The sequence below is a fragment of the Peromyscus maniculatus genome, chromosome 1, assembly GCF_049852395.1.
Source record: "Peromyscus maniculatus bairdii isolate BWxNUB_F1_BW_parent chromosome 1, HU_Pman_BW_mat_3.1, whole genome shotgun sequence".
In the NCBI taxonomy this organism is placed as follows: domain Eukaryota; kingdom Metazoa; phylum Chordata; class Mammalia; order Rodentia; family Cricetidae; genus Peromyscus; species Peromyscus maniculatus.
In genome coordinates, this window is record NC_134852.1 from 170,467,607 (window position 1) to 170,487,986 (window position 20,380).

General features: G+C 43.0%; 1 protein-coding gene across 1 annotated transcript in view; it reads right to left on the reverse strand.

Annotated features, from left to right (window-relative positions):
• Positions 1-224: 224 nt before the first annotated feature.
• Ostf1 (osteoclast stimulating factor 1) overlaps positions 225-20,380 on the reverse strand; it is a 53,634-nt gene continuing 33,478 nt past the window's right edge. The window contains exons 3-10 of the mRNA XM_006985419.4: positions 19,249-19,299; positions 16,683-16,746; positions 14,816-14,869; positions 12,194-12,301; positions 11,475-11,524; positions 7,191-7,269; positions 5,124-5,222; positions 225-734 (exon numbers count right to left, since the gene is read on the reverse strand). Coding sequence (XP_006985481.1) covers positions 676-734; positions 5,124-5,222; positions 7,191-7,269; positions 11,475-11,524; positions 12,194-12,301; positions 14,816-14,869; positions 16,683-16,746; positions 19,249-19,299 — 564 coding nt within the window. The 3' untranslated portion in view covers positions 225-675. The remainder of the gene's footprint in view (positions 735-5,123; positions 5,223-7,190; positions 7,270-11,474; positions 11,525-12,193; positions 12,302-14,815; positions 14,870-16,682; positions 16,747-19,248; positions 19,300-20,380) is intronic.

Sequence of the window (20,380 nt, forward strand, 5' to 3'; positions counted from 1 at the left end):
ACCTTGAATACAATTCTGAGTATTTTGTAACTATTAAAATTTTATGTTTTCTAAGACATGCAACTGATGATCTGGGAAGCTGTGAGTGAAACACAACTATGATTCTTCTGTGCTAACCAATATAAAATGAAATCTAAAAGTAAGATAAAATCAGTTCTTACCTGAGTACAAAAAGCTTTATTTATTTACCAGCAGTGAGTGATAGCACAAAAACAGATAACAAAGACTCTTTAAATGTTTATTTTTGTCAGAAGAGCTGACAATATTCTGTTGAGAATTTTGGTCTATCGTTATAATAAGCATTTCCCCCTTGAAAAACCCACTCAAAACATCCCATTCCTTGAGGTAAAGAACTTTAAAAAAAAATCCTGATTTTTTTTAAAAGAAAAAAATTATTAAAATTCCTTTAGCTTGATAAATAGAAATAATCTTTTCTTGTTCTACACTGGTGAACATATATGCATTTTATACAGCAAAGTATCCCAGCGCTTATTGGCAAGTCACGGGTGAGAATCACCGGTGCCATGCCGACTCATCACAGATCACAGTGCAACAGTGCCACGTTCATACAGACTTTAAAAAGAACGGTTATCAATACTCTTCCGGCAAAACAACCAAGGTTTTGGAATGGCAAAAGCAAAAGGAGTTTAGGCATCAAAGCAGCTCCAGGAGGAATCAGTCTGAGTCTTCGTCATCAAGGTAGTCCTCGGCGTTGCTTAACGTTCGAACCCCGTCTGAAGAAAAAACAGGAAGGAGGCAAAAGAAAGAAATCACAAACGGTTCAGAATTGTTCTCACTTTCAGTGCTTTTGACAATTCAAAACACGATCTCCCCTCTGACTGAGGGACTGACTGAGGGACTATGGGGTCCCCGAGATCCTTCCCACCACTGCTTTTCAGCCTATGAAGCGTCACTCCTGCAGATGCTGCCAAGCCCTCTGACAGAGTGAGGCACTTGGTGGGGAGACCAGCTGTCTGATTGCCGCTGCACAAAGCAACCCGCCACACGCACTGTGGCCCGCAGGGAGCACACCAGCAACCCCTTCACAAGTGGCATCAGTCAGTCCACAGCCTGTGCCTTACCTGAAGGCAGGTGATAGAAAGATAACTAATGAGGGAGAAAAGAAAGCGAAAACACAGATGCCTAAGTTTCATTTCAGACAAATTAAGTATACAAAGAAGCTAGAGACTGAAATGAAAATAAATAAAATAAATGAAAAAGTCGGACCCTGTCAAATACTAAAGCAATCTTGAACAGAGCTCAGAAGGAAGGCAGCTATTCTAACTGCTGCCTCTTTGGCTACCATGTCAAATTCTTACACTTTCCAGCAACTCAAAAACTAGCCGGGCAGTGGTGGCGCATGCCTTTAATCCCAGCACTTAGGAGGCAGAGGCAGGTGGATCTTTGTGAGTTTGAGGTCAGCCTGGTCTACAGAGGGAGATCCAGGAAAGGCGCAAAGCTACACAGAGAAACCCTGTCTCGAAAAATCAAAACAAAACAAAACAAAAAAAAAACCCAACAACAAACGTGCAGTCAGAGCTTAACTGCTGCAGGACAGCAAGGTATCCCAACCATACTCTCTTGCTAGCACAGCCCAGATTACACCGGAAATATGACTTGTCCTGAGTCTGCAGAGGGTACGGGAGGATGGGCAGAGAACCCTACCGGGCTAGAAAGATGGCTTGCTGGTCAGGACCCAGCTCAAGGGAGAGAGAATGAGAACCTTCAGAGCCTAAGAAACTTTAGACCTCGGTGGAGTCTCTCTGAAGGTACCAGTCTAGCAACAGGAAGTCAGTGGCAGAGAAAGGAAGTTAGGCCACAGCCCTTCCTCCTGACCCAACTGGACACCAAGGACCAGGAGGTTGACCTCAAGCAAAAGCTGCCCACCCAGCAACAGGCATGGCTTCTAGTTTCTCTCCCACACCGTTGCTAATATGGCTTCCCCCAAATCTGTAGCAGGCACCACCAGCTAAGCTAACACTCTGTTCTTCCCTCTAGAGCCCACATCCATAAATGAATGTCTTTAAAGAAACAGCAGTTTAACTCCTGGTTAAAACACCAAACTCCAGGCTGGTTTTCACTGTATGTGAGCTGAAGAGGAGGATACTACAAGAGGAGCAACAGGTTCATGGGCAGGCTGATGATGGGACTTGCTAATGGGCAAGGAGGATAATTTGGGAGGTTCCCTTAAGCCCTGATGAGAGGAAGGATGCTGACGATTTCTGATGGGCTAAGGCAGGGGACTAAGGAGTGCCTCTGTTGTTGTTTCTGTTAGGAGCCGGGTATGGTACAAGAGCGACGCGCTGTGTGGCCACTTCTCAGGGTAATGGACACTGGAGGGAGGGATTAGTTTCCACAGGGTTCAAGATTAATGGGAATAAGTGGTAGTGGCGGACGCCTTTAATCCCAGCACTCAGGAGGCAGAGCCAGGCAGATCTCTGTGAGTTCGAGGCCAGCCTGGTCTGCAGAGCTAGTTCCAGGACAGCCAGGGCTACACACAGAGAAACCCTGTCTCAAAAAAACAAAAAAAAAACCAAAGGAATAAAGAGAAATATAACCAGTTTTCCATTAGACAGAAAAAGATTTAATGGAAGAGATAATAAATGATATAATGAGGTTAACATGGAACAGAGTGTCCTTTACCTCTATAATGCAAACACTGATCCTACAGATGTGGACCACTGGAACTGTAGACACTGAGGTTCTACCAAGGCTGTAACAATGAGCAGCCAGGCAAAGCATTTGCCTAAGTAAGGCTTCCGTTACACTGTTTCTTCTTAGACGGTGGGGGAAACCCTGGCTCGTACTCTGAAGGAGTATTAAACCTAAGACAATAGAGGGCCTGGGAGGTGGCTCAGTGGGCGGAAGGCGCCAACCTGACAACCCGAATTCAATCCCCAGATCCCACAGTGGAAGGAGAGAACCAACTCCTGCAAGTTGTTCTCTGATCTCCACACGTGCGCCACACACAAACACACTCGCTCCTCCCTCCCTCTCTCCCTCTTTCTCTCTCATGGTCCCTTCCATCAAACCTTTGTCTACATCTATTGATGTATTTAACCTCTCTGGGCTCGATGCCAGCCAGGGAATATGGATGAATGGGAAGGAGAAAGCACAGTGCTAGGGAGAGTGAAAGGGGAGGTGAGTGGGATGGAGAATGTAAGGCAGGTCCTCACAGGATGCACACGGAGAGGCCAATAAACAGCCGGCCCCTGAGTAGGTGCAGGTGACTTGTGTGTTTCAATGCTGTGGTGGATCGAAGGACAATGCCCTGCACTGCCCAGGCTCACATAATTGCATGCTTAGTCCCCAGCTGATGGACTATTTGGGAAGGATTAGGGGGTGTGTCCTTGTTGGAAGAGGTGTGTTGCTGGCAGTGGGCTTTGAGGTTGCAAACGCCTATGCCAAGGCGCCTCTCTCTCCCTCCCTCCTCTTGTCTGCCTGCTGCCTACAGAGCAGCATGCAAAGCTCTCAGCTACTTCTCTAGCACCATATCTACCTGCTCCTGCCACGCTCCCCAGCACAATGATCACAGACTAACCTTCTGAAACTGTAAGCAAACCCCTAATTAAATGCTTTCCTTTATAAAAGTTGCCTTGGTTGTGGTTGTCTCTTCACAGCAACAGAACAGTAACAGACAACCCCTTCATTCGAAACAACCACCATGTATAACTTTCACTTCATTCTTTCAAATTTATTTTCCCACATCTACATTTTAATCTTTAAGTATGTACACCTCAATTGGGCATTGGTGGCACATGCCTTTAATTCCAGCACTTGGGAGGCAGAGGCAAGCGGATCTCTGTGAGTTCAAGGCCAACTTGATCTATTGAGAGAATTCCAGGTCGGCCAAGACTACACAGAGAAACCCTGTCTCAAAAAATACAAACAAACAAAAAGAATGTACACCTCATCTTTAAATTTTCAAAACCATCTACACACTGTGAATAGATGCAAAATCTTTGGCAAAGCCTGGAATAATTTCAATGACAACTTATTGCTACCCTCATTAAATCTAAAGCATAATGCAACTATGGGGTGGGGAACTTGAATTTCAGTTACATCTGTCTTCAGCCACTCCCAGAAGCCATGATGTGAGGGTGGAAAGCAAACCCATTATCAGCAAAGAACAGAAGAAACACACCGTGAAAGAGCCTGCCTTCAAATTTGCTTACCTGACAGTATTATTCTACTCTAGATCTGATTTACATCAGTGGTATATATTCAAAATTCACAATCATTTATCAAGGGGGAGGGGAATAAAACCTTCTGTGGGGCTGGAGAGATGGCTCAGCAGTTAAGAGCCCTTCCAGAGGTCCTGAGTTCAATTTCCAGAATTTACATGCCAGCTCACAACTGTCTATAATGGAATCTGACGCCATCTCCTGGTGTGCAGATGTATATGTAGACAAAACTCGAAAATACATTGTGTTAGTATGAATGTAATTGGCCCCCATAATCTCATAAGGAGTGGCATTATTAGGAGGTATGGCTTTGTTGGAATGGGTATGGCCTTCTGGAGGAAGTATGTCACTGTGGGGGTGGGCTTTGAGGTTTTCTATGCTCAGGATAATGTCCAGTGACTCAGTTGACTTCCTGTTGCCTGTAAGATGTAGGACTCTCAGCTACTCCTCCAGGACCATGTCTGCCTGCATGCCGCCATGCTCCCCATCATGATGATAATGGATTGAACCTCTGAAACTGTAAGTAAGCCCCCTCAATTAAATGTTTTCCTTATAAGAGTTGCCATGGTCATGGTGTCTCTTTACAACAATAGAAACCCTAACTAAGACACACATAAAACACATAAATACTTTCTTAATTTTTTTGTTTCATTTTAATTTTTTAAGATTTATTTACTTTATGTATATGGTGCTCTATCTGCACGCATACCTGCATGCCAGAAGATGGCAACAGATCCCATTATCTGTGGCTGTGAGCCACCATGTGGTTGCTGAGAATTGAGCTCAGGATTCTGGAAGAGCTGCCAATGCTTTTAGCCACTAAGCCATCTCTCCAACCCCATAAATAAATCTTTAAAAAAAAAAAAAAAACCCTTTTGCAATAGAAAGATGTTAAGTCTCGGTCATAAGCACAAGAAGGAGAGCAACATAAAACAATACCTGTTCCCTGCTTCTTTTTCAGGAGTGACGCACAGGCTGCATTGGTGGCCATGTCCAAGGCCAGCTTCTTCTCGTTGTTTCTCAAGTCCGTCCTAGCACCTTCCAACACAAGAAAAGGAAACTATGTGTCTCTGAGGACTGGACCACGGCAGCCAATCCTCTGTACCAAAGCTAGTCACTTTGGCAAAGCTACCTAGAGAACAATTCTGGCCCAGAATGAACGTGACAGGGATTGCACAGGACTTTTCAATGAGGCCATTACGAGGTTCTGGGTAAATCCCAAGGGCTTTGTGGATCTTAGCAGAAGGCTTTGGGGCTTCCATCTAGCACACCCTTTCCCTCTCCTTCAGTTCATGAGGGCCTTTAGAAAACTCCACTGGGATGAATGTCAGGGGATTAATATTTTATATCTGTTGGTACATTCATATGTAAATCAGAAGAATGGCAAAACAATAAAACTCATAGGCAATTCATTGTTCCCCAATTCATTGTCCCTGCAAGCCCTCTTCCTCTCATTTTTTCCCTCGCCTTTGTGCTACAAATTGCATCAGAATCCATGGAGACATCTGCATTGTTAAAGAACAAGAAATACAGAAGTGTACTCAACAGTGCTGATTTAATCCCCTGAACTAAGCTCTTCAGAGGGGACCACTCTTACAGTGGGCCTGAGCCGTCTCTCTTACGTTCGCCAATGATCTGCACACATATGAACCTGTGCACAAAGCCAAACCACCTGTGCCGCTCTGTGATTCCACTTGTAAATTCCACTTGTTTTCTTTGTATGTATGCATGTGGACATCTGTGTCACGCTGCACCTGGAAGGCCAGAGCTGGTGTTCCCCTTGCACCATATGGGTCCCAGGGACTGAACTCAAGTCCTCAGTCTGGTGACAGGCACCCTTCCCTGCTCAGTCATCGTGCCAGCCTTACAACTTCATTTTTAACTTAACAGGAATTAAATAATGGTGCACTTTTTCTTAGATATGCACAAAACTCGATGTATCTGAACATTTATAGGTATTGCATTTTGTGGATGTGCCAAAACTGATTTCATCACGGCTCTAATGACAGGAGTCAGTTCTTCCTGATTGTCATCATTTCCAACACTATCATGAGCAGCATCCCTGAAGAACTTGCTCACAGGTTTACTTAAAGGGTTCACTAGAAGTGGTACTGAGGGCTGCTGCCTTCTATCACAGCCACAGTTCCCACAATGTATGCAGTACCATGGGTGCTTGCAGCCACTTTGAAAACAAAACATTAAGTGTGGCTCAGCAGCACACTGCTCACGGCTGCCACATTAGAAACCACAGCCTTCAGTGTGACCTTTAGGAAAACCCAACAATCGTCCTCATGGTGAGTAACCTTTTAGACCAGGGGTTTGGGGTCATCATCTGACTTTAACCAAAAACATCCTTGCTCATAAATTCTACAACACTTTTCCTAAAGATTCCTAAAGACAGAATCTACAAATTGTGGCTTGGAGAAAGATTCCACAGAATTGCCCTCTGGGCCAAGCCCCTGAGTGACATGCATGGCCAGCCCTCTGTAAGAGCAGTTAATATTTATGGGACAAGCAGATAAACGGATGAGTGGTCCCTGATTTAGCTGTTTGCTGTGAATCGCAGAGAAGCAAGAAATGGGATCAAAGCATCCTTCGTTCACACCTCAGCACTGGCTCAGCTTAGGCAAGAGCATCTACAGCATTTCTGCTATTTATTCAGGCTCTCCCAAGCAAACATGAGCCTAACCAACTTTCCCAGGACATGATTCCCTAAAAAAACCTAAAATCCAGATATGCATAGCAAGTTCCTTCTAAAAGTAATACGCTTGTATGTACTTTTTAAGTTTATCAAGGTCTTAATTCACAGTTAAAAAGTACCATAAATGTACCCCAATAATTTCATCTCAATTGTAACAATGATGTACTATAAATAAGAGTATAGAGGTTAAAACTCCAGCTTTAATGGAAGGAAACTTAGTCTCCCTACTATTTTAAATGGCCTACTTTGCTAGGAGCTATTTTTCAAGGCAAACAAATATCAGGTCAATTCAATAAAAACTTTACCTTTTGCCAGTAGCAACTGGACAATGTCTGCATAACCCTTCCAGGCAGCTGCGTGCAGAGCCGTGTCTCCCAGCTTATTCTATGGTGAAAGCAAGGGAAAATAGTGTTACAAAAATACAAAGTGGACTGGATGAAGAGAGCAATGTAAGTTTAGTCCCTGTAAATGGATTAAGAGAAAAGCTCCAGAACCACATGGAATTCCAAAGGAGAGAGGAACTAGCAATGAGAAAAATCTACTCTGGGAGGCCGGGCACAGCAAAACTACCGTGGCAGAGACATGCTGAGGCACAGGCTCCTGCTGAGAGAGGCCTTGGCAGGAGATGCAAAGAGACCCAGACAAAGTCAGGAACTGAAGATTCCTAGAGCACTGGGCAAGAATGCGGCATGGAGAGAAAACAGGAGTGACCAAATGGATCCATACGACATCATTCGACCCCTTGGACCAATTACTGGCAGATGTCCCACTAAAGCAGAATTGCCCTGCGGAGAGATTCCCAGAGTTCCTCAGCTCATGCACAATGGCAGGAGAGACGGTGACAAGAGTCAGCTGGATGAAAACCCGTAAACTGAACAGTGAGATCCTTCACTCAGCTGCTTTTACCCTCATTGTCCAGTGGGGAGGGTGAAGGGTGGTGACTTCAGCCAGGAGAGCGCAGGACCTCCGCCAAACAGTATGGCCCCACAGTGAGGGGTAGGAGTGGTATTTATGTTAGCATACTCGATAACACAGGAGGGGCCTCATCATGTCACCCTATGGAGAAGTTCATTAAGGGGCACCCCACCCTCCACCAAGAGCACATAGCTTCCAATCACAGACAAATGGCTGAACCAGGACTGCTGTGGATATCATTCTGTATAAATAAAACACTGATTGGCCAGTGGCCAGGCAGGAAGTATAGGCAGGACAAGGAGAGAGGAGAATTCTGGGAAGTACAAGGCTGGGTGGGGGAGACACTGCCAGCCACCGCCATGACAAGCAGCATGTGAAGATGCCGGTAAGCCACGAGCCACGTGGCAAGGTATAGATTTATAGAAATGGGTTAATTTAAGATATAAAAACAGTTAGCAAGAAGCCTGCATACAGCCATACAGTTTGTAAGCAATATAAGTCTCTGTGTTTACTTGGTTGGGTCTGAGCAGCTGTGGGACTGGCAGGTGAGAGATTTGTCCTGACTGTAGGCCAGGCAGGAAAACTCTAGCTACACAAGACACTAGGTGTTTGGAAACAGCGTAAGTGTTTGAGTAGAGGTCAACTTAAACAAAATAAAAAAGCTCCTAGGGAGAAAAGCACAGTAAATAGCAGAGAACATTTTTTTAAAAGCAATTATTAATATATCAGCCATATTAGATGGTTTTACATAATCAGACAAGAAAAGGATGTCATTAAAAGTAAGAGTGAAATAAGAGCTTGTAGTCAACAAACTTCTTAGATGATTCCTTTAATGCTTGATCTCCTTTGTCCCCCAACAGACCCCATATACAACCCTGTCATCCTCAAGTGTGGGTGAAGCCAGAGAATATAAAGGCCATCACTTCTACTGGCTGGGGCATGGTGGTGCACGCCTTTAATCCTAGCACTCAGAAGACAGAGACAGATGGATCTCTGTGAGTTCAAGTCTAGCTTGGTCTACACAGCAAGTTTAAGGCCAACCTAAGATACATAGTAAGACCTTGTATTTAAAAATAAAAAGCCCATCACTTTGTAGACAATATTTATTGGGTTCACCAAAAGGGAGATTATTCTGGGTAGGCCACATCTAGTCAGGCAGGCTTTTAAAAACAAAGGTTAATGGCAGAGCAAAGACTACCACTTACTAACCACAAGGAGGACGGCAAACAGCCATTTTGTGAACTCTTGATAGAAGGAAGTGGCATCTAAAAGCTGAGGTCATCAGTAGGTACTACAGGGGCGAAAAGCTCAAATCTCAGCAGCTGTAGTGAGCTTAGACAGGAACCTCAAGCTTCTCAAGAACACAGTTCTAATGGAACCTGGGCTTTACAGTGTGAGATCTTGAATCTTGAGGATTCTGATCATGTCATGCTCAGAATTCCAACCCATCCCATACACATTGCTAAACCTGGGAATTTGCTACACAGCAATAGAAAATGAATATAGAACTTTGGGGAATTTTTTTAAAAAAAATCAAAATAAAAGCGGGGCTGCAACAGATTGGGAAAAGATCTTCACCAACCCCACATCTGACAGAGGATTGATCTCCACAATATATAAAGAACTCAAGAAACTAGACATCAAAGCACTGAACAGTCCAATTAAAAAATGGGCTAAAGAGCTAAACAGAGAATTCACAAAACAAGAACTACAAATGGCTGAAAGACATTTAAAGAAATGCTCAACATCCTTAATCATCAGAGAAATGCAAATCAAAACGACTCTGAGATACCACCTTACACCTGTTAGAATGGCTAAGATCAAAAACACCAATGACAACCAATGTTGGAGAGGATGTGGAGCAAAGGGAACACTCCTCCACTGTTGGTGGGAATGTAAACTTGTACAACCACTATGGAAATCAGTATGGCGGTTTCTCAGAAAATTAGGAATCAAACTACCTCAAGACCCAGCCATCCCACTCTTGGGCATATACCCAAAGAATGCTGATACATACCATAAAGATACATGCTCAGCTATGTTCATAGCAGCACTATTTGTAATAGCCAGAACCTGGAAACAACCTAGATGCCCATCAACGGAAGAATGGATGAAAAAAATGTGGTACATATACACAATGGAGTACTACTCAGCAGAGAAAAACAATGAAAGCATGAAATTTGCAGGCAAATGGATGGAACTAGAAAATATCATCCTGAGTGAGGTAACCCAAACCCAGAAAGACAGTTATGGTATGTACTCACTCATTGGTGGATTCTAGATATAAAATGAACAATCAGACCACAACCCACAGAACCATAGAGGCTATATATATATATAGCATGGAGGTCCGTAGGACGACTGTGGCATATAATAAATTTCAGTCTTACTCAAAAAAAAAAAAAAAAAAAAAAAAGAAAAGAAAATACAGGATGCACATATGGATTACATGGATACAAAGCTTGATTGTGTTTTGTTTATTTTACCCTCTAAGCATTCTCCTAGAGGATTTTTTATGCAGAGGGAAGATATTACATTGTAATAGATGTTGCTACCAAATAAACAGAGTAAAAAATTGAAAACTTAAAAAAAAAAAAAAAAAAAAAAAAGTGGGGCTGCCGTGGCTCTGTGGTCAAGAGCACCCACTGCTCTTCCAGAGGACTCAGGTGCAATCCCCAGCAACCACATGGAGGCTCACAATTGTCTGCAACTCCAGTCCCTGGGGAATCTGATGCCCTCTTCTGGCCTCCATTGGTACTACATACATGTGGTGCATATACCAGCCAGCAAAAACCCATGCACATAGAAATAATTTTTTAAAAAAAACTTAAAAAAGGAAATCACTGGAAAAAAAAAAAGGATAAATGTGAAGAAATCTCTGATAAAAAAGAAATCTGAGGTTCAACCTGTAGAATCAAAATAGCAAAGAAAATGGTTAGATGTAGGGAAGGAAATAAGGTGATTTCTCAGGCTAAAAGATTTCATTGCAGGCACGAGGGAAAAATAGCACTAAGGCACATCCTTCTGAGTTTTCAGAACCAAAGACACAGACTCCAATGAGAAAAAGACAGGTCACAAACAGACTGCAAACTGCCAGGGTTAGAAGTGGTGAGAGTCTGGAAGAGAGCAGAGCCTTCAGCAGAAGGGTCCTTGCTGTGGTTTGGATCTTAAGCATACCCAGAGGTCCCTGGAATACGGCTATTCAGAAAGAGGCGGTAGAGTCTTGGAGAGAGGGGCAAGTGAGAAACCTTCGTGCCCTGGGGTGTGTGCTTCCTGGGGTGGTGAGAGTGTTCACTGCAGATGCAATGAGCCGATCCACCATGTGCTCGCTCACCTTGGTACCAGCCCAAGAGCAATGGGGCCAATTGATCATGCAACAGCACTTCTCAAACTGAGACTGAAGGAAAGCTTTTCTCTTTGTGAGCTGATTATCTCCAGCATGTGCTGTGTAGTACCAGAAAAGGATTGAGGGTATAGCTCTCTGATGCACACCTGAACAGTGTGAAGACTTGGCTTCAAACCCCAGTACCACATCACAAAAACACACTCGCAACAAAACTCCGTGTGCTGTCGAATTTCAACTAAAATACTGTCTCCATGCACAAGCTATACTGTGTCAACGAGAAAGAGGTGGGTGTGCTAAATGCGTTCCCCACGTAAGCAGTCTCTCTCACCTGCTGGTTCAGCTCCACATTCGGCTGAGTAAACAGGACCTCCACTATGTCTGAAATTCAAACAGAAAAAGGAGTTTCTTAAGACAGAAACAGTGAACGTTGTAAAAATAGACATCATAATAGCAAAAGACAAGACTTATTAGGAGAATGTTCTAGACAATTCTTACAAGTTCTTCAAATTTTATATACAGAAAAAAAAACCCTAAAAGGTAGATTACAAAAGAAAATTTTCAGATCCAAAGGTATAGCTCAGTTGATGGAAAGAGTGGAGGGTGGAGCTTGGGCTACAATGAAGTACACAGAATTCAATGTGCCATTATTACAGACTGCCACAGAACTGCAGACCCAAGTCAGTGTGGTACTTCTGAATTTTTCATTAAATTTAAAATGTAGGACCAAAAGCACAGCTAGGGAAAAGCTACAGAAGCCAGCTGAGCCCTCCCTGTGGCATGTGGCGGTGGGCTTGTCATCCTGTTGCTGGTGTTTTCTAGTACATTCTGAAGCCTGAGAGAGGACGTTCCCAGCCTTTCAAGAGATCTGCACAGTGGTGCTCACCAGCCACACCCCACCTCACTGCCCTGCAGTTTCCAGGAACACAGCTTTTGGCGGATGCTCTGAAGGATCTGCAGCACTGCTTTTTATCATTTTAAGACAGCAGGCTCCCTAGGTCCAGGCGATTTCCAACAGCATAGAACTGTGTGACTAGCGGGACACGGTACCTTTGTGGCCCCCGTGGCAGGCCCAGTACAGGGCTGTGCTTCCAGCTTTGTCCAGGCCGTTCACCCCAACTCGGTTGTCCAAGCACTCCCTCAACCAGCTCAAGTTGCCTGAAAGAATTTTACACTTATAAAAAAACACAAGAAAAAGGCTTTTATTCTTTGTTTTGCTTTTAAATCAATTTCATCTGTTGTAAGCTCCCATTTGTGATGGATTCATCAGCAAACCCTAAAACGAGACCTGCCCGCTAATGCACTTATTATGGTGCATTTGCACTCAGGGTTATTGATGGACAGCAGTAACATCCATTTTTAATAGGAGAAGTTGTGAAAATAGGTCTAAAGGTATTTCTGCTTCGCAGGGGAAAAAAGACATTGCTTTTATCTCTGTTTAATTCTGAAAGGCAGGGTGTAACACAAAACTATAAACAGAAATTCTCCCTATTCATATTTAAAGACAGTCTCAGTTTTTGAAGGAAAAAAAAAGTAGTACCTTAAGTTTAGTAAGCTGCTCAAAACAACTGCTCTATGCTAAAGTATAGTCACTAATTTACAATTTTCAGGCTAATGTCCTAAGTATCTCATTTACAAGGAGGTTTTTTGTTTTTGTTTTGTTTTAATGTCACTGTAGTTGCTCTAAGCCCTTCTCTCTGCACATGCAGATATGGGAAGGAATGAAACTGCTTGCTGAGGCTGCATCAACACTTCCCATTATTCAAAGGACGGCTTCCTAATAGACTTGCCATGGGAGTTTGGGGTTAGAGAAATTCTATGCTATGGGGCTTGCCTTAGGCCCTCTAGGATGTTTAGCAACAGCCTGGGCCTCTACCTGAAGAAAGCTTTGTGACAGAAGAATGCCTTGGGAAAATGTCTTGTGACAGTCAAAATGTCCCCTCATATTGCCAGTATCCCAGAGGTAGGAGGCTGGCATTTTACCCAAGGGTACTCTTGAGGAGAGAGGGATAAGAGATTTAGATAGAAGGATAGAGAGGAGAGAAACAGACAGAAACACAGGATAGCCTCGGGAGGGCCTGGATCCTTATCCACTGGCCCATCCTGTCTCTGCTAAAGGGCTATTTATAGGAATGCCAAGGGGTGGAGCAAAAGGCTCCCCCTAGTTCAGCCAAGTGTAGACCCTTCCAATCACCTAGAAACCATGCACATGGTCAAGTCATCCTCTAATGCAGCTCTGTTAGGTAAAAAAAAAAAAAAAAAAAAAAAGCTCAGATCTCACTAGGAAACCCTTGTGGGCCTCCACACCCAGGCTTGTGGGGATCAAGACAACTCCCACCTTGTTGAGTCAGAGCCACCCCACAACACTCTCCTAAGTGCTCCGTCCCAGGACACCACTGCCCTCCTGCCCTCGGAGACTTAGAACACTGCGCTGTAATGATCTGTTACACGCATCTGCCCAGATCTGCCTCTGAGCTTTGAGAATCAGATCATGACCTTCCCTCCACCTGCCTAGTCCTCCTTTGAGCACAGTGTAGGAAAGTGCTCAAAGACGTGTGTTACCTTTTTAAAATCACTCTTGCCCTTCTAGGGTGACAAGATGTCAGCAGAGGTTGCTTCTGAGAAAGGCAGGGTTTTAAGTGGGAAGGTATGTTGAGAGAACATTCTGAGACGACAGAAATGTTCTAGATCTTAATCTGGGGGTTGGTGCTCTGGGTATGTATGTACTTGACAAAACGGATCAAACCATGTAATTAAGACCTAGACGTTTTGCTATAATATTGACCTGTCAGTCCAGATGTGCCTAAATCTGCAATAGTGGCATGACTTCTATGGAGATAATCAATTTCTCTGATTCTATTGGAAACCTGTTAAACAGGAGGGAATTCATGCCTGGTACTGTAAGCCTTTCCAATGGCCATGGCTGGGGATGTCACAGGCCACAGAGGGGTAACCCACAATGTTGCTCTGCTTTAGTGGTCACGTTGTCCAACCGCCTTCTAAATATGCTTGTTTAGACTCATGGGTCAGTGCTGCTCTCAAGCTTGGTCAGAGAAGCTTCGTTTTCACAACGGCAGCAGTTAACGCAGACTCATAACCAGTCCAAGTGCTGAGAAAAAGTGAGTGCTGAGTGCTCAGCCCTAAACAGGGTATCTGCATCATTCTCTCTCCATCCATGGCTCAGGAAACATGGCGGAATATGAAAACAGAAAGAATGTAAGAGCCAGAGGATGGAGAAGAGCACTGTGACATGAGATGGCCATGGACTCACTACATGCACAAGATTAAACCTGTCCCAGTTCTGATGTGAATGGGAGAGGGGTTCATGAGGTGCCTTTCCCAGCTGAGAGCTATTGGAAGCTGACAGCTGATGGAGGAAGAGAAGTCATTTCTCTTGGGGGTGTGTCCACTGGTAGGTTGCCCACACTCCAGCGAATGGCCCCACGACCATGTGCACAAGGACAATAATTGGACTCAGGGTTGTTTATTTTAAAAAGAGAACCTGCAATTGGGAAGAGAGCATGCTATAGGGAAGAGAGAGCTGAAAACAGGAGAATGATCAAAATACTGGTACACATGTATGAGACTCTCAAAGAATAAAACATTTTTTAAAAATCTATGCATTTTGATATACCATATCTTCTATCAGAAAAGAAAGAGAATCAAACATACCTCTTTTTGCAGCTTCATGCAATGGATTGTCGATGGATTCTGCCTGCTCAGCCACTAGATAGAAAACAAAAACGCAAGCCCATCAATGATGTCGCTCAGTGATAGACAGGAGTTGGTCATGCCCCATGGGCACCCAGCTTCATGGCCGGAGCCTCAGATACAACAGCTTAATTAATTACTTACTTAGGGTGGATTGCAAGTAACAGAAAATAACTGATAGTACTCCTTTAAAAGAGGCTGGGATCTGTGTTAAATGAAACCAAGCCAAGCAATAAGGCAGTAACACAGCAATTAATTGGAAGCATAAACAACAGCAAGCATAGCCATTAACGGAAACAGAAACAAAAACCCCACACCAAGTTTACTCAAGTATTCAAGAAAGGAAAGCCATGAAAGGTATAAGCATCTGATACCCAGTTCCACATTCTGTGGGACACCTTTGCTTTGAGGATACCTGATAACAGTTGTGATTCCCTTCTGAGGAGACAAGCAGCAGTGACTGGGTGTGTGTGACACTGCTGCCTATATCCACGACAGCAGCCGTCTATCTGCTCTCAAGCACTGTGGCCCTAGAGTGAGCGGGATCGCCCAGAGCAAGACTGCTGCTCCAGGGCGACCTCAGGCCCACACCTGTCATCCTAGGAGGGCAGGGGTAGGACGTTCTTGATGTCCATTTTTGGACTTTCTTACACCAGTTATCTATGGCCAAGGCAGGAAATGCAGCACAATGGAAAGATATTTAAGGGACTTCAGAGGAAGAGAACTACACAAAGCCCAGGGTGTAGAGGCTCCTGAGCTCAACCTGGCCATCGTCTCCATGTCTCTGAAGGACAGTCTGGGACACTGGCCAACTACAGTGGCAGTGCTGGGACCCAGTGCCTGATGTTGGCTCCACCATCAGTCTAAGGAGTCATGGACCACTAAAGCCTAAAAGGCTCTTAAAAGTGATCTAAACACAGCACTCCCACTACACAGACGTGGAATCGAATCCAGAGGCATCACTCTGCGGGTCTTTAGTCATGTAGCCTGTTACTAACTGGAAGAAGATGACTGAACTCAGGGACCCTTGTTCACCAATCGTGGGCCTTTTTAGCTTTGCTCGGCTAGTTTCTACTTACATGTTTCTGCATATTCTGCCCACCTTTCAGCTAGAAGTACTAATAATTTTGCATAGGAGACACATCTTTTTTTGCTCTTGTTTTGATTTTTCGAGACAGGGTTTCTCTGTGTAGTTTTGGTGCCTGTCCTGGATCTCACTCTGTAGCCCAGGCTGGCCTCAAACTCACAGAGATCAGCCTGGCTCTGCCTCCCGAGTGCTGGGATTAAAGGTGTGCGCCACCGCCGCCCGGCTGAGACACACCTTAACAAGCTCCTCAAGCTGCTTTGATAGCACTTCATGAGTGCAACTGTCAATTAACAAAATGGGGCTTCTTCACCACAAACCAGAGCCGTGGTCCTCAGCCTTCCTAATGCTGTGGCCCCTTCACAGTTCCTCATGCTGTGCTGACCCCAACCATAAATCACTTTTGTTGCTACTTCATAACTGTGCTTTGTTACTGTTGTGAATTATAATCTAAATATCTGATATGCAGGATATTTGACATGTGACCCCTGTAAAAGGGCCATTTGACCCCCAAAGGTTGCGACCCATGGGTTAAGGACTGCTGAACTCGATGAACAATGTGTGAGCTGGAGTTTAAGAGCATTAAAAGAAAGTAGTAAGAGCAGAATCCACAGTGTTTCCCAGGAGATAGTGTGGCTTTTTCATGTCACAATGAATTCTCGTGAGCAATGAGTTGGGCTGTGCACACCTGGTAGGCCCGGCCATCTTGTCAACAGGAGGCTCACAGTGCAGCTGGTCACTTACCATAGTTGCTCGGGATCAGCCCTGTCCTGCCTTTGCATGTCCCTTTCCACCAGCTGGTATCGCTCTGCCAAGAGAGCAGGGGAGTCAGCATGTAATTGTATCTGAAATTATTTGGGTCCCCAAGTCCTCATTTGGGTCCCCATTGATCAGCATCTTCAAACCCTTGCCATCTGTATCCATGTCCCTTATCAGGAACATTAAGTACAGAAGCATCCCCATTCACATCGGGTACACAGCACAGATCTTCCATCAGACAAACCAGAGATGTGAGAAAAGAGGAGGAATGCATTAGTTTAGATTATAGCTAAAGGATTTAGAGAGCAGGCTTCCACATCTCTCCTTTGATATACTTTTATGCTTTGGCACATTTTCTAAAGTTTCTTCTTGTGTTATCTTCACTTTTGGGTAACTTTTTATCATAGAGAAGTTCATAGCTATACAGAAGCAGAACAACGTGATAACATTTCCTAACTGTGTGACTCATTATTTGTGACCAATACTACCCACCACCCATCTTATTTCCCCTCTGGGATTACCAGGGTTAGTGGCAGGTAGTGTATTTTTTACTTTGCAAGATTGGAATATGTATCTGAAAGATAAATAATTTTCAAAGGCAACTGTGACACCATTACCACAGTTTCTAACTTTCCCCCAGTAATTCTTAACATCATCAAATATCTAAGTCAAAACTCAAAATTCCTAACGGCCCACAGATTTCAAATAAAGACCACATAGTACAACTAATTTCCCTTTCTTTCACTTCACCTTTAATTTACAGGCTCCTCCTCCATTCTTTTCTGTGTTAGTTTTGTTGCTGTTGTTTGTTTTTTTAGCTCTTGATGTGTGTGTGTGTGTGTGTGTGTGTGTGTACATATATATATATATATATATATATTCTATAGAAAGGGAAACAGTTTGGATTTTGCTGTTGTAAACCTATGCTATCATTAAACACATACCCCTTTTCCATGCATTGCCCATGAGTTGCTACTGAGTCCTAAATGCATAAGCAGATTCAGCCTCACATTTTTGGGAAGGCTATTGCATGGGTGGTACTCACTTCCCCCATCAGGAAACATGCAAGGCAAACCCACCTCTGTAGGAGTGTAGCTGCTGTCAGTAATCACAGGGGTTGCAGAATGGGGATGTTTTTCCATTTAAATAAATAGTATATCTCTTTAAAGAGTTAACTTTCCCTTACCAACTCTCAGACCATTCAAGATAAAGTCAGGAAAAACGGACAGAATAAGTACTGACTCCTTCCCTAACCAGGTGTCAGAATAAACACCCTCGTTCCAGAGCATTTCCTCACAGTACCAATGAGATCTGTTTTGAGGTAGCATTAGGAAATCATCAACTTAAACCAGTGTTTCAATCCTTGAGGGTTGTTGCCCTGACTGATGCTGAAATTGCCCCATCTCAGGGTAGTGCATGCTGCTTTCCTTGTCACTCCAGTGTGTGGCACTTGCAGTCTTCTGAAGCTGCCTTCTATTCCAGTCACAGGACAGCCAGTTCATCCTGCACATTTAATGGCCCAGAGCTGGTACTAGCTATTTCTCAAAGGGGCCTTGTTCCTTCCAATGAAAGTAATATATTATTACTCGGTTGGCAATTTTCTAAGGCCCCCTTCAAAGATAAAATGTGATGCTTTTTTCCAATTCAAATGAAGGACTTCTGTGTTTCTACTTCATTTTACTGACTGACATCTGCACATCCTCCTCCCATGCTGAGAACCCACAATGGACACCAGCGACCTAATGACTCATCCGCCCTCAAATGCGAGACACGCAGTAGTCTCAGAGCATTTGCAGGTCAACATGGGCACTCTCTATTTTATATGTATTTATTCCTTCCTTCCTTCCATTATTTATTTATTGGCATTCTGTTTCATTTGCTATAGTCACTAGAAATGTTTAGTCACATTGCCAAGTCTGACTGAGAGAAGACACTTCCTTTCTGTGTGGCTGAGCTAACTGCCAGAGCATGATTAAAGTCACCTGATTCATTCTGCTCACAATTTTTAGGGACTGCTTTTAATTATTTAATGTTACAGCCACATATAAGTTTGTAGGCTTCCAAAGTCATATCTTTAAAACAAATTATAATTTAAAAAATCTATTTTTCCTTCCTTCAGATAGAGGAAACTAATTTTAAAGTCATATTTTGCAGCTTTTTCTTTATTTTCAATGTCAGAAAATAGAAGCATATTTATGTCTCTCACTCTTGCTTTCTTAGTCAAGTAAAGCATAATATATATGCATTTATATCTTGTTTTATTCCACTTGAATTACATCAGAATAGCATATGAGAGATATCCTCATTCCTTTGTAAGGCTGCAGAGTTCCATCTGTGGCCACCACAAAGTTTCAACTATTTCCTATTGATGAACAAAAATGACTATTGCCAATGATATGTGACTGTAAATGTGTCAAAAAGCGAGACTCTGCATATATACCTCTATGTAAATATACACAAAAGAATTTACAATACTATGGCCAAACCATGTAGCCCTCTGTTGATATATCTATAGTATGATGCAGTAGTACAGAACATTAGCTGGGCTTACCATGTCCGTGATATAGATAATATCTCCTTCTTCAAAGTACAGTTCATCGGGCTAGAAGGAAGAAAAAAATAAACATTAACTCCATGAGATTTTTCCTACCTTAGAATACAGTGATTTCTTTTAAATTTTTAAACCCTAAATTTTTCTTATAGACAATTACTTCTATATTAACATCAAAAAATAAACTATACAACAAAATATTATTGTAAATTAATACTTGAATTCTAAAGCTGGATGTGTCCTGTGATGAATGTTGTCAAAGAATGTGCATATAACAAGTTAGAGTTTCTAACACCTTTTAGATTCTTCCATTGCAAAGCAAAGGTTTTTCACACCAGCATAGAATACTGGTAAACTTTTCCCTCTTAAAAATTATGGTAGATGATAAACATACATACATACATACATACATACATACATACATACATACATATTTAACATGTGTGTGATATATACACATATATGTATGTATGTGGATAAATGTCTAAAATTAAGACCATGAAAGACATCAATACTTGTATTTGCTTGTTTTCAGAAAACTATTACCGGGTCCTCATGCTCAGAGAGAATGAATGTTTCTCATACACGAGTACTAATATGTAATTCAGCCTTGACAGGCCTAAAGAGCTAAAACACAAGAAGCCATCAGAAACCCTCGCCACTGCAGGGGCTGACTTCACAGCTAGTGCCCTCACCCTGGCCTGGCCCATCAAGTGCCCTGCAAGCTCTCCCAAGAAGCTAGCACTTGGCTCACACATCCTGTTACTGCCAGTAGATAACACCATGGTTTTCTGAGTAAACAGGAAGTACAATGCCCACTGAAAGAGAATCTCAGATATTGACAGCTGCTAAGAAACACTGAGCACAGACACAGGAAGAATAATGATTATGCATAAAATATGCACAAGAATTTTCCAAATTTGTTGCTATTACCAAGTATACTTTTATAATATTAGTAGGAAAATATCTAAAAAAAAAAAAAAACTTTCATTTCTGCCTATTCTGCACATATAATAAAAATTATACGACTGAAACAAATTATTTCACCCATTTCCCCAAGTGTTTGCCTCCTCTCAGGAGAAGACTGGGATGAGTATAGATGACTCTGCTCTATGATGGATTTCATTTCAAA